Source organism: Microtus pennsylvanicus, chromosome 2 (assembly GCF_037038515.1).
Source record: "Microtus pennsylvanicus isolate mMicPen1 chromosome 2, mMicPen1.hap1, whole genome shotgun sequence".
In the NCBI taxonomy this organism is placed as follows: Eukaryota; Metazoa; Chordata; class Mammalia; order Rodentia; family Cricetidae; genus Microtus; species Microtus pennsylvanicus.
The window spans coordinates 113330484-113345394 of NC_134580.1; the positions used below are offsets into that span (position 1 = coordinate 113330484).

At 41.6% G+C, this 14911-nt stretch overlaps 1 protein-coding gene across 2 annotated transcripts in view; it reads left to right on the forward strand.

Annotated features, from left to right (window-relative positions):
• The window catches only part of Plcb1 (phospholipase C beta 1), a 678563-nt gene that overhangs the window by 498722 nt on the left and 164930 nt on the right, over positions 1 to 14911 (forward strand). For both annotated transcript variants that reach the window (XM_075962281.1, XM_075962280.1), the window contains exon 10: positions 1253 to 1399. In XM_075962281.1, the coding sequence (XP_075818396.1) occupies positions 1253 to 1399 (147 nt within the window). The remainder of the gene's footprint in view (positions 1 to 1252; positions 1400 to 14911) is intronic.

Sequence of the window (14911 nt, forward strand, 5' to 3'; positions counted from 1 at the left end):
CAGAGCCAAAACTTCTTCAGTGAAGATTAGCACGTTGAAATTAACACAAAACCCTTCCAACAAGGAGCTAAGATACCCCACCCCCAACCTTTACTGACACCACCTTCATTTCCCATTTATTTGCTGTTATCTTAAATCTTCAACTATCAAAGTGGACAAACGCACTGTGGTGAGGGCTCTCTGTGGGCCTATCAGGCTGCCGAGCTGGAAATGAAGGATTATCTCAGTCCTTGTAAGGCAGCTTCAAACGGCACTAAATATGTGTAATTTCTGCCTGCCAGCGACACCTCAGTAATGCTGAAAGAAAAGGACGGTCTCAATACTTAGCTAGAGCTACCTCAGAGAGTTGGAAGAAAACAAATTCTGAGTGGAATCACAAAGTGAAATACATATTTTTCTTTTTTATATTTTATTTTATTTATTTATTTTTATTGAAAAAAGGAAAAAAAAGTATCCGCCTCCTCCCAGCCTCCCATTTCCCTCCCCCTCCTCCCACCTTTCTCCCCCTCCCCCAAACTCCTCTCCCCCTCCCTCTCCAGTAAACTTGTAAAGAAAATTCAGAGCCCCTCCTCTCTAAGTGATCTCAGTTTGCTACGTAAAGCAAAGGTCATTTGTTGTTGTTTCTTATATTGTGTAAGAGATAAAATGATTTGAACCCTTAAAGTAGAAATATTTGTTCATAATTTTTATTATAAAAATAAAAGCAATATATGTTCTTAATGGAAAATTTGGGAAACCATCTCAAGGTGATTTGCCCAGAGTTAACCTTTCTTTTTTATGTTTGTTTTTTCTTTTGTTTTGAGGCAGAGTTTCTGTGTGTAGTCCTGCCTGTCCTAGAACTTACTCTGTAGACCTTGAACTTAAACTTGGCCTTCAACTCAGAGATTCGCCTGCCTCTGCCTCCCGAGTGCTGGGATTAAAGTCTTGTACCACCACTGCCTGGCAACCTTTCTTTTTAAATTCATGAACTGGATGTTCACTATTACATTAAAAAGAGAGAACTTGTGTTTAACTCCTCTGAAAAGCTGAGGAGGCATCAGAATAGCTGCATCTTTCCTTTATGTATATGGGGTTGATGGTACAGCGTGATCCTAGACAAGTGTGTGTCTGTATTACAACAAAACTGTGTCTGCAGTCTTCTCCTTGGATGCTGCAGAGCTTGTTTAGCGTGGACCAGGAGATCGGAGTGGGTTGACCCCGCCAGTATCAGGATGCTGAGCCACTCACTTGCCTCTCGATCCATTTTCTCCAGGGCAGATGTCAGTGGATGGATTCATGCGCTACTTGAGCGGAGAAGAAAATGGAGTCGTTTCACCTGAGAAACTGGATTTGAACGAAGACATGTCTCAGCCCCTGTCTCACTATTTCATCAATTCCTCACACAACACCTACCTCACAGGTACGATGTGGTCGGCTTCTAACAGTTAGACGGCTAGCCCTACCAGATTTTACTCTCTAGTGACTGTTGATGGGAAACAAACGTTTCCTTTGCCCTGGGCAATGTCTCTGAGGACTTGGGTTGCCATACTGAATTCCCCAGCTCGAAGCCATCCTGTGTGTATTTGTGAAGCTGTTTCCTGCCTCTCCACAGTTTGTGTTGTTTTCAAGTCTGCTAGCTAGACTGTACTGGCCGGCACCTGATGTTTTCTGACCCATGGGATTTTGTATAATAAGATTGAGAGTGCAGGGAATTTTCAGGCTTTTCCAGAAAGAATAAGGCCCAGAGTGCTTTCTTAGTATGAGGGAGGCTTGCTCCATACCCGGCACCACAATAAAAAAAAAAAAAAGAGGAGGAGGAGGAGAAAAAAACTACTTAAAAAAAAGAACTTAATCCAAGACACCACTTACAATGAGTCTTGTTTTTATCACATACTAAGGACAAGATTAAAAAAGAAATATGTGTCTGAATTTTGTACATGTGGATTATCTTTCTGGCCTGGAAGTTGTTTTAGTGCCAAATGGCAATCCCTCAGTGCAGAAAACCTTCTAGCGTTTGTGTGTATATCCATTACTCCCCCGCGTGTCTGTGCTCTCCTTTTCACCACGCTGAAATGGTTCACTTTTTATCTGTCCACGTATTCTACGAATGTGTGGTTTTCCTTTAAAACCCTGTTCTTTCACCTGCAGCCATCCTGCTTTCTCCCTCCAGTGCTAGGTCGCCTTTTATGGATGACAGAACCTTGAATTCCTGCAGGCTCACCCTGTTCTCTGTCCAGAGAGTCAGACCTCATCCCTCCATCCTGCCCCTCACCCCGCCCAATCCGGACAATGAGCCCTGGTCCCTTTCTGTTGGAAACAAGGTACTTCAATAACAGTGTAGACCCTGTGCGATGAGGCATTTTTTTTCCAAACTATTTCAGTGACAAGTTCTAGGAAAGTCTACAAAAGAAACTTTTTATTTTTGCTTCTTAGGACTTGGTTCACAAAGGTATTTCTACTTCTATCTTCCAACATAAATTTTTAACTCTACAGCTGTGCCTATTAGTAATTTTAGTATGTAACAAATTACATATAATTACTATCAACCCAAATAATATGCAGTTACTATTGTAATATATTGTGTTACATTGTAACATCACAATAACAGTTATGGGAAAATTATTGTCTTGAAATACAATAGAATTGTGTTTTGAAACACAAACAGCATTGAATACAAAGAATATAGTTTAAAATTCCCTTGATGGTTTCTTTTTATAAATTGCACTTCAGCAATGATTTTTCATGCAGATTAATTTCTTGGCAGTTATTAATATCCTCCTCCCTCAGCATAATTCTGTTCCCTGATCATAGAGGAATCAAGTCCCTTTATGCTAAGGCTGATGCACAGGTTTCAAGAAAAAAAAATCAGAAAGCAGAGCTTCTTGTTTGTGTAGCTACATCATTCGTGGGTGTGTACCTGAAGAAATCCAATTTAGCTTTCAAGAGAAGTTCCTGGACATCCATGTGTGTTGGGGCACTTTCCCGTAGCCAGGATGTGGGCCCAGCCTCACTAAAACAAACAGTGTCTAAACACAATGGAGTACAGTGACTGTGAAGAAGAACAGAGTGTGTGCCATTCTTCAGGAAAATGAAAAGAACTAGAGATCACCAGGAACCCTAAGCAAAATCCACACTCTAAAAATGTGTGCCTGGAGACGGATGAGGCACTGTTCTGGGAACTGAAAGGGGACCAGTGGAAGGAGAAGGAGAAAGAGGAAAATAGGGGGTGAGTGAAAACAAATAAGATCAAAGTGATGGAGGAAGGTCATTGGTTAAATAAAAAGAAACTGCTTGGCCCTCATTGGTTAGAAGATAGGTGGGAGGAGTAAACAGAACAGAACGCTGGGAGGAAGAGGAAGTGAGCTCAGACTCCACAGCTCTCCTATCCGGAGCAGACGCCTCAGGGAGACGCCATGCTCCCAGCTCCCAGGCAGATGCACGTGATGAAGCTCCGACCCAGGATGGACTTAGGCTAGAATCTTCCCGGTAAGCGCACCTAGGGGCGCTACACAGATGATTAGAAATGGGCTAAATTAATATGTGAGAATTAGCCTAGAAGAGGCTAGATAGAAATGGGCCAAGCAGTGATTAAATGAATACAGTTTGTGTGTTGTTATTTCGGGCATAAGCTAGCCAGGCAGCCGGGGTGCTGGGGACGCAGCCCCGCCGCCCTTATTACTACAATCAAAGTACATCACAAACGCTTGTGAAACTTTCATAAGGAAGCCCATTATTTTTGTACAGTGGTTGTTCACTAATAAAAACTAGCTAGGATACTTGCATGCTAATGCATATTTGCAATGCTTAGATGCTAGGAAATAGGACTCACTTTTTCCACCTGTTCTACTAGGCATGCAACCCAGGGCATCTCAAGGTAGGCAAATGTTCTAGTAGTAAGTGACATGCCCAGCCTGCTGACTGTTTACTGGAAAAAGAATTCAAGCCGGCACCTTCACATTTCTGCATCTAATTTGCATAACGTGATTTGTGATTATTGCGTCTCACTATTTGGGTTCTAGTAACATCAGTGGACACGTTTCCAGAAACGCAGATTCTAAACCACGAGAGCTGCTAACTGCTGTCGTGGTCCTGAGTAGTCGACTTGGTTTTCTTGCTCTGTCTTTTGAGCTGCTATTGTGCTGTGGTCTACATTACACAGATTTGAATTAGATCAAATCAATTCTCACCATATTACACTTTCCTAGTTCAAAGTATTCGCTTTCCTATGAGGAAATAGAGAAGAACTCCACATAATCAGTAGGAGAGGGGAAAGGAGAGAAGGAAGGAACGAAGGAAGGAACAAAGGAAGGAAGGATAGATTTCTATAGGCTTTCAAGGTTTTGTTTGAAAAGTCCTTTTTTGACTTATGGGTCAAAACTTGCCTTTACTTCATAAGGCTGCTTCTTTATTTACATACAAAGTGAATATAATACTCCTATTTCCCAGAGACCTTTAAATAAATATGACTGTCTCTGTAATAAAAATTCAAACTCTCGCAAATCATTTAAATGTGCACTAAAATAGAATATATATATAATCAAAGCCTAATGCAGAATCCAATTAAATTTAAAAATCAATGGCTAAGAAATAAATGAGATTGTAAACATGCATTGCAGCCCCTTGCCTGTCTGCTATCTTGGATTCTTTTCAGGTGCATAACCATGCTTCAGATCCATTTCTAGAACAAACGGAAACTCCAGAAATCTTATTTCATAGGCGTATGCAGTAGCCTCAGGAGGGTTCTACTCATTCACATGAGCCTAAGCAATGCTAGGCTCAAGCAGAAGGCGGCACCAGGGGGGCTGTGTTCTGGTTAGAGGAGTCACCCAGGTGACACAAATCTTGACCACCTGTCACTCACCACTCTGCTCTTCTTGGAGAATTGTAAGAACTTGTATTTCTGAGGCGCTTCACTCTCAATCCAAACAAGAAGAACTTCAAAACCTGGCTGTTGGGAGCCTAGGCAGTTTGGATGCTCACCTAACTAGACCTGGATGGAGGTGGGTGGTCCTTAGACTTCCCACAAAGCAGGGAACCCTGATTGCTCTTCGGGCTGATGAGGGAGGGGGACTTGATTGGGGGAGAGGGAGGGAAATGGGAGGCGGTGGTGGGGAGGAGGCAGAAATCTTTAATAAATAAATTAATTAATTAAAAAAAGAAAAAATAAGAGAAACACACACCAAAAAAAAACCTGGATTGTTTTTTTTTTTATTCCCTTCACAGGGAATACAAAAATTAAATATATACAGCCTGAGGAATGAATCTGTTTGGTATTCTCTTATTTGTGTCTTCTCTATCCCTGTTACTGCCCCCTCATTAAACATGAATATGGACCCAAAAGGAAAAATACATACATAGGATGAGCTTGTTATTAATGACAACAGTTACTTTTGAGAGTTTTGGGCAGTCTTGGCAGTGTACCTGTAGTAATTATGTTTAAGTTACTGTCTCTCTCTCTGAGGAATCTATCCAAGTGGCTCAAAGAGGGGGAGGGAGGAAAGCCTCTCTCCAGGAGGAACACTATATAATCGTTTCACCTGGCAACATAGCTGGCTCATAAAATTTTCTGAGCTCCAAAAATCTGGAAGATACTGGTTCTATATAAAGGCAGCTATGTTCTGTATCATTGCCTGATTAATACCCTTATCTCACGTAGAACAAAATGCAAGATTTGAGATTTAATGTTGAAAAATATTATAAATTACTTGTCCCAATATTTGATTAATTAAATTATCTCATTGAAGATCTCAGATCATTATTCTCTTCTCCTATATACTTTCTTGGCTGCAGAAAAAGCCTAGCTGTTCCCTTATGAACCAACCACTATTCAACTCAAGCTGAGTGTCACCCGTTCCCGTCTTTTATCTCTCTCCCCTTTACTAGACTGTGGCGTGTACAAGCTTTTATCATTTTTGTTTAATTTAAATTATATACAGTCCTAAGAAAATTGAGTAGTAGCATAAACTTAGAAAATAAATAAGCCCTGCTTGAATTTACCTTTAAATGGCACTCTTACATTAATTCCTTTATAAAATGAAGATAAATTCAAAAAGCAAAGGTCCTTGTGGCTGAACATGATTGGATGCCATCTACATGACCCAAAGAGTGAGGAATTTAGACCTCGTGCAGCAAAACATCAGCTGCTGAGGCTTGCCTCAATCAGGAATCCATGAGCGACATCAGGTTCTCAGGTACGCTCCCTGTCTTTTGGGACTAAGGATTTCAGGTTGATTGTGCACCCTAAGCATGGCTTTCTATAACCATTATGCATACCTACTTCTGTGTGAAAGTCCCTGATAGATTCCTTTTTATAAGAGTGACGTTTCTAGAGGTTGCTTAAGCCACTCCTCCAGCCCCATTCAGTATTCTTTCCATTATTCTTATCATGTATTGTCAGAATTAAACCATACAGCAGAGACCATGCTGACTACCTCCATGGGCATGGAGTTGCCATGACAGCATGAGAAGATTCTAGATTTATTTTCCAGGGCTGGGAGGAGACCCTTAAGCTTATTGAAACCTAATATAATGTTCTCTTGGAAAGCGGAAATAGAAAGAGGAGAAAGAAAGTATAGGATTATGATGATAGTTTAAACTGCCTGCTAAACAGGAACCATTATTATTCATATTTTACTCCCCTGTCGGGTGATAAAGTTATGAGTGTGCCTTATATTTGTATTCCCAGTAACCAGTACTTTCCACAGAGAGCATGTTGGGGAAAAAAATAAATACACACACACACACACACACACACACACACACACACAGACTTGCTGCTGATACTTCTGTCAATAATAAGGCTTAGAGATGAAATTGATTTTCTTAGGAGAGGGAATGGCTTTGCCTTTGTACCTTCAATACTTTCTCAGTTAGGCCTTTTAAGATCACTGGAATCTATAATCAAGAGGGTGTTGTGTTTTCAGTGGGACAACAGTGAATTCAATGCATTCTTGGTAACCTAGATTGCTTTCCTAGGTGCAGCTGTGAGATCATAGACCCTGAAAGAGCATCACAGAATTGAAAGTTGGCAAAAAAATAGTACCCATCTCCATTTATTGAAGGTGACAGTGTTCACAGAAGGAAAACCCCGAGTTGACAGGGACATCACATTTTGAGACATAGCACTTTGAAGGGAAACATCAAAACATTGATAAACGTGAAGGTAGATGGCTACCTGCCGGGCTTTAAAGCGTGAGAAATTCTTCAGAAGGTTAGATTAGTAGTGAAGCTGTTAATTCCCAGTTGCTGGTCTTTTCTCTCCCTGGGTGCCTCAGTAATCAGAGTCAAGGCTCCAGTGATTGTAACCAGCATTGCCACCAATGACGGGGAGCAGGGGAGCACTGCGGGCTGACTCGAGGCACCATTATCCAACTGTCTGGAATAGAGCTGCAGCTTGGAGTTCAGTCTGAATTGCAAAGAGGGTTCTGGATCAGGCAGAGATGATATCAAGGAGCAGCTTTAGAAATGCCGAGGCTCAAGTGATGCAGGACAGAGCCCCAGTCCTTAGCCCCAGTCGTATGCAAATACAGTGGGAGAGTGCAGTATTTGAAAGAGAAGTAAGGAATTTCAGGGACGAAAGTAAACTTAAGACTTTAGGGAGAAAGGGAGAAGAATGGAAATTATAACACAACTAAGGAAGATAATAGGAATTCCAAGACAAGGGACAGTGGGGATATGGATTTTCTCCAAAATATGCTTTCTTGGCATAAAAATAGACAGGAGGACCAATGGAACCCAATCAGAGACCCTGATATTAATCCACACACCTATGAACACCTGATTTTTGACAAAGAAGCAAAAAAATATAAAATGGAAAAAAAAAGCATATTTAACAAATGGTGCTGGCAAAACTGGATATCAACATGTAGAAGAATGAAAATAGATCCATGTCTATCGCCATGCACAAAGCTCAAATTCATGTGGATCAAAGACCTCAACATAAAGCCAGGCACACTGAACCTCATAGAAGAGAAAGTGGGAAGTACCCTTGAACACATCGGCACAGGAGATTCCTTCGTAAATATAACCCCAGCAGTACTGAAACTGAGAGAAACAATTAATAAATGGGACCGCCTGAAACGGAAAAGCTTCTGTAAAGCAAAGGACATGGGCAACAAGACAAAACGACAGCCTACGGAATGGGAAAAGATCTTCACTAACCCCACATCAGACAGAGGATTGATTTCCAAAATATACAAAGAATTCAAAAAATTGGTCATCAAAAGAACAAATAACCCAATTAAGAAAAATGGAGTACAGACCTAAACAGAGAACTCTGAACAGAGGAATCTAAAATGGCTGAAAGGAAATGTTCAACATCCTCAGTCATCAGAGAAATGCAAATCAAAACAACTCTGAGATCCCATCTTACATCTGTAAGAATGGACAAGATCAAAAACACTGATGGCCACTTATGCGGGAGAGGTTGTGGGGAAAAGGGAACACTTCTGTATTGTTGGTAGGAGTACAAGCTGGTACAGCCCCTTTGCATATCTGTATGGTGATTTCTCAGAAAATTATGAAACAACCTTCCTCAAGACCCAGCAATACCACTTTTGGGTATATACCTGAAGGATGCTCAATCATACCACAAGGACATGTGTGCCCAACTATGTTCATAGCAGCATTGTTTGTCATAGCCAGAACCTGCAAACAACCTAAATGCCACTCAGCAGAAAAATGGATAAGGAAAATGTGGTAAATTTACACATTGGAGTACTAAACAGCAGAGAAAAATAATGGCATCTTGAAATTTGCAGGCAAATGGATGGATCTAGAAAACATCATATTGAGTGAGGTAATCCAAACCCAGCAAGACAATTATCATATGTACTCACTCATAAGTGGTTTTTAAACATAAAGCAAAGAAAACCAGCCTACAAATCACAATCCCAGAAAACCTAGACAACAGTGAAGGCCCTAAGAGAGACATGGATCTAATCTACATGGGAAGTAGTAAAAGACAAAATCGCCTGAGTAAATTGGGAGCATGGGGAGCATGGGAGAGGGTTGAAGGGGAGAGGAGAGGTAGGGAGGGAAGCAAAGAAAAATGTATAGCTCAATAAAATCAATAAAAAATATTCTTTGGGACACTTTATTTCTTATAAAAATTGTTCATTTCATGAAGGAACAAGAGGGCATTTGCAGGCTATAGGTGCTGGATGGCAAACACAGTCTTTAATGTTTTCAGATTTTTTTTCATCTTGCAAAACCCACACTTTTCATAAAGTATTCAATTCCTTCTAACTGCTCTTTAAATGACGAATGCATTTTTAAGCCAGTTCACAGAAATGTCTCCAAACGTCCTTTGAATCGTTTATGACAGAGCACTCCAGTTTTGCTTAGTTACTATCGACATAAAATAGCTTCTCTGCTTTTGAAGGAGATGAGAAAACAGTTTATCATGAACCAGGTGTGAGTAACCGAGGAATAGAGATCCAGGTTACCCTACACAGATCCAGGTTCTCTTCACACAGAAGAGGCTGTGTGAAGTTTGGTAGTTGTCACCAAAGCAAAGGAAAGTATTAATAAGCACATGTACCGATTTCAAGGACATTGATGGGAGCCTAATGGGACAGGGTGCAGTAAGGGTCCAGAGATCATCTCATGGAATTCTTTGCATTCAGGTTGGTGAAGGCTGGAGGTCTGGAGATACTGCTATCAACTAGTTATAGCTTGTGAGGTCTGATAGGGAAGGGAAGGGAACTGAAACCAGTCCTAGGACTCTTGGGAAACAGAGGCAGGAAGACTGGAATCAGAGCTACATAGTATGATCCCTCTAACACATGCGCACATACACGTCCACACACACACACATACACATGCACTCACAGTAAAGGTAACTGGCTATCAAAGGGCCTAAAATAGCCCATGATAATTTTAACTTTCATCTTATAATGGTCCATCTCGCCAGGTCATGGCATATATGGTCAGCCAAGACCAAGCTCTCTGCAGCATCTTGTTGTATCAAAAATGTTGGGGTACTTTACCTAGGGTGGTGTTCCCAGGGTCATCGGGGTTAGTTCTCGGGGTTCTTGGTCATGTTAATAATGGAATTTAAGAATGGACTCAGAAGAAAGCATGTAAGGACAGATTTATTAGAGTTTAAGTCAACAACAACCCAGCAGTAAGAACAAGCAAGCTGTTGATTTCATCAGCTGCCCTCAAAGAGGGAGGTGAAGAAGAGGACGAAGAGAGAAAACTACTCGCAGGGAACCACATTGGGGTGAAGGGAGCAGGTGAGTTAACTTCTATAACAAAGGAGAGAGCAAGCTCAGAGTGCCCCAGAGAACATGCCCAGGTTTGCCAACTGAGATCAAAAGAAGAAAACAGGAAAGTTACACTTCAGAAAAGTAGGCAGGCTTAACAAAGTCCTGACGACGTAGATAGAAATTGCACACTGTGTCATGGTGTTGGTGCCGTACTGACACATCACCCACAACCCCCAGACAGCCATCTTCAGTTTCCTGTGGCTGTGGTGAGTTGCTCTGGCACGAACAGCTTAAAGGAGAAAGGGTTTATTCTGAGTCGCAGATCAAGTTAATCATAGTAGGGAAATTGGGTGATAGAAACTTGAAGCAGTTGGTCCCATGGCAACCACAATCAGGACAAGAGGGACAGAATTCAGAGTGCCACTCAGCTCCCTTTATTCTGGGATCCCAGCCTGGAGATGATGTTGTATTAGTCAGGATTCTCTAAAGTAACAGAACTTATAGTGGAAAAATGTGTGTGTGTGTGTGTGTGTGTGTGTGTGTGTGTGTGTGTACGTACATGTGTGTCTATAGAGGACTTCTAGAGCCGCTCAACCTGTGGGCATGTCTATGGGAGACTGTCTAAACATTCAAATATATATACTTATAGGCTGTGGTCCAGCCAACCCAATGACTGCCTATGACAGAAGGTCCAAGAATCCAATAGTTGTTCAGTTCATGTGTCTGGATTTGTCAGCTGATCTTCAATATACACCAGAATGCCAATGAAATAGGTTCTATTGCCAATGAAGGAATGGACTCTAAAAAGGGCAGGGAGTGGCTGGCAAAGAGAGACAGTTTCCCTCTTCCATGTCCTTATATAGGCTTCAGCAAAAGGTGTGGCTCAGATTAGAGGTGGGTCTTCCTACCTCAAAAAATCTGGATTAAAGATGTATCTTCTGCCTCAGAGATCCAGATTAGAAGTAAGTCTTCCCACTCCAAATGATTCAATTAAGCACAGGTGTACCCAGCCACTTTGGGGTTTTAATTAATTCCAGATGTCGTCAGGTTGACAACCAAAAATGGCCACCACAGATGCTATGCACAGTAGGACAGTAGGTGGGTCTTCTCACCTCAGTTAACAGAATGAAGATAATCCCCCACAGCCGTGCCCAGGGGTCCATCCCCCAGGTGAGCCTATAGTCTATAAACTTGGCAGTGAACCCTAGCCATCACAGTACCAGTACATGTACAGATCTGTTCTTTTCTTTTATATGAATGCTGTTTTGTGCAGGAACAAACCTTTGGATGAATGAATCTTACGATTATTTCAGTTCTTCTCTTCCCGTAGTTCAGAAGTTTAGGAAGAACAACAGTGTTAATTTTCACTCCTCCCACCCTTCTCCTTTATGCAGCCGTCTTGGGGACAGTTTTGCAGTGACAATAAACTTTGAGGCAATCATAAATGGCAAATTGATTATCCAGCATCAGGAGTTTTCCAGGTTCTTTTATCAGCATTTTTTTTTTGTCTTTGCAAAAAGACATTTGTGTTTTTAAATGCCCTAATTTTTCTAGGAAAGAAAAGTGATTATGCAAATGTACTTAACCAGCCTTTCAGCGCCTTTGCTAGAGCTGTATAGCACTGAGGAGCACCGTCTTTTGTTATGCTGATGGCTGGGTATTGTGCCATGCATATAAAATAAAATTAAGCCAGTTGGCCTAATCCCATTTTCTTTCCCCTGTGTGTCTCCACAGGGCAGATGTTGTCCATTTCAAAGTCATTTTGGCAGTTTTTATCCACAAGTCATTCTTCAATTGGCTATAAAAAGAAGATCCAAAAGAGCAAAGGAGAGAAAACCTGTCTGCATGCCCACTGCTAAAGAGGGAGAGGCAGGAGGGATTTTAATTTGAGGCTAGCCTAGACTACAGGGCGAGACTGTGACTCTAAATAAATAAAAACAAGTAAATAACTAAATAAAACATATAAGTTTGTGATGCATTGATCAAAGAAACTTCAATTTGTCTGTTTGATAAAAGACTTGTTCCAAAATGTATCTATTATTAATCTTTTAAAAACAATTCTATCTAGTACTTGGTAGCTGCCAGGACTAGAGAGATGGTTCCAAGGTTAAGAACACTTGTCTTCTAGAGGACCGGGTTCAGGTCCCAGTACATGCATGGCAACTCATACTCCACCGCCATAACTAGTTTGGGGGGGTTGATACCACCTTCTACCCTCTGCAAAGTCACCACTTGTACAGTGCATACACATCGCCATTAAATGAATGAATATCTTTTAGATTAGTGACTTTCTTTAACTTCTTAAGGGAAAAAAGAAGTTCTGTCCATTGTCCATCAGTGCCATGGCTTTATCACAATTTCATAACTTTGTGACAGAGATCTCACTCAGGCTTCCTGTCATGAGTCTCTTTCCACAGAAACATAGACAGTCATGTTTGTGTCTCACACAGGACCCAAAACTCTTAAATCACAATCAGTTCGCAAGCTACATCAGTTTTGTTGGCTGCAGCTGGTCTGGCAAGTAGTCGGAATTTGCTTGCGATGGCTGGACACTGCCCATCAGCACGCCTTAGTCCAGCCTTCACTACTGATACTGGCTCTCCTGTCACACACTACCCTTTCCACAGTAAATCTATCTGTGCACATGTGCATATGGAGGTTACAGAATGGCCACATGGGCGTGAAGAGCCCTCAATAGAGTTCAAGGCGTTCAGAGGACCTTATTAAGAGGCAGAAGCAAGAGGCTGATAGAAATGCAAAGAGAGTCTTTATGGGAGTTAGGTAGCAAACCCTGATGAAGGTGTGCCGGAGGTGCTGATATAGAGTCAAGCACAGAGTCAGAGGGAACCCAGGTTAGTCAAGCTGCACAGGTGAGATGCAGGGCCATGGAGGCCATAGAGATAAAGCACAGGCCCCAGTCCATATGAATGGGCACATGGCAAGTCAGATAGGCTGTCTCATGGAGACTGAGCCAAGCTGAAGCCCCTGAGAGAGTTGAGTGTTCTCTGCCAGTCTGTTCCTGGAGCATACACCAAGTTAGGTTCGAAGGGTCTATAGGCGAAATATTCTGTCCCACCAGCCAGCTCCCAAATAACCACACAGAGACTTGTTATTAGTTATAAAAGCTTGGCTGATAGATTAGACTTGTTTCTATCTAGCTTTTATAACTTAAATTAACCCATTTCTATTTGTGTGCTGCCATGTGACTCATGGCTGGTTACCTCATCTTGTATGCATCCTGATTCCTCTGATTTTGCCCTTCTTCATCCCAGTGCTCTCTCCCTGTCCCTCAAGTATTGCCTAACTTCTTCCTGCCTAGGTATTGGCCACTGAGCTCTTTATTAAACCAATGAGAGCAACACATCTTCACAGTCTTCAAAAAGATTGTTCCACATTAAAGGTTACTGTCATCATGGTGTTAGGTGTCCACCTTTTGATGAAGCCCAAGCCTTGTATTCTTTTCTCAGTCTTGTGTGTCCAATTGATCCTGGTATCTGGTTTTACTCTTATAGATTTGATACACATATCTGCTTATGGGTCCTGATTCATGGTAATAAACTCATAGGGCAGCACCCTTTTCACAGTCAAGAATAACTTGTATATTATGCTCTGCTTCATGAAGTTGGACACATGGTGGTAGCCACGTGCCAGTCAAGATACAGAGACATTCTTCCTCTGCATCTGTACTCAAACTGGAGTCAAAGGCTGTTTGTAATTGGAGTCTTTCAGAACAAGACAACCTGAAGCCAACGTTTTAGACAGTATGCAGTAAGCATAGAACAGAGTACACTCTGATCTCACCAGTTCCCCTCAGGTCCTCAAACCAGGTGACCTTTGTCAAAAGAATTCAGACAAGAAAGACACTCAGAAAACAATATGGAAGATGGGTGGAGCTTATTACAAAGTGAAGAAGAAAGGGCCAAAGGAAGCACTCTCCTGCAGGGAAGGAGTAGTTAGTCAGACCGACCCAGGTACTAATCTCCATTTTTAGGTATATTTTGTATTGCTTTCTAAAATCTCTGGAAGAAACCGCTTGCCTTGGGGGTGTTTTCTGTCCAGGTGATTGACATGGCCACTTAAGTTCATTCTGAAGGGAGAGACTAGTTATGTCTTTCTTCTGGAAAGCCTCTGACCACATAGTAATCCTATGATAATTTGGGTGGTTCAGAAAGTTTTATCTCCACCCAGGGTCAAATATTTGACTAATAATTAATTCTTTTGACCAAAACAAAGTGGGGGGTTGGATCACATACTAGAGCAGACTTAAAAAAAAAACTAAAGAAAGAAAAAACAAAAAGTACACCTATACAAATAATAGCCATATTTTACTAGGAGGAAATAGCCCCGCCTCAAAGTGCCTTCACAAAGCCTGCTACCCCCTCCTTCCTCCTTTTGTCCCACCTGTAGTTATTATTTAATGTGGTATTTTAAAGTGTCGAGGGGCAGTTGTGACGTTTTCTCCTTCTACCACATGGTATTCCAAATCCAGAGGGGATTTGTTGCCATATTTCCCCTCCCTCAGAATCAATTGCGTTTAACAAGGACATGGAAGGTCGCGTTCAAAACTAATTACGAGGACGCTGGTGGAGACTGCTCACTCCTATCTAGCTACGCAGCAGCTTCCCTAGGTTCCTTTGGCTCTGCTCACAAATATCAATTTTATCAAGTTTCCCTAGTATTCTTTTTGTTGCTTGTACTGTTGGTGTTGGCTACACAAAACA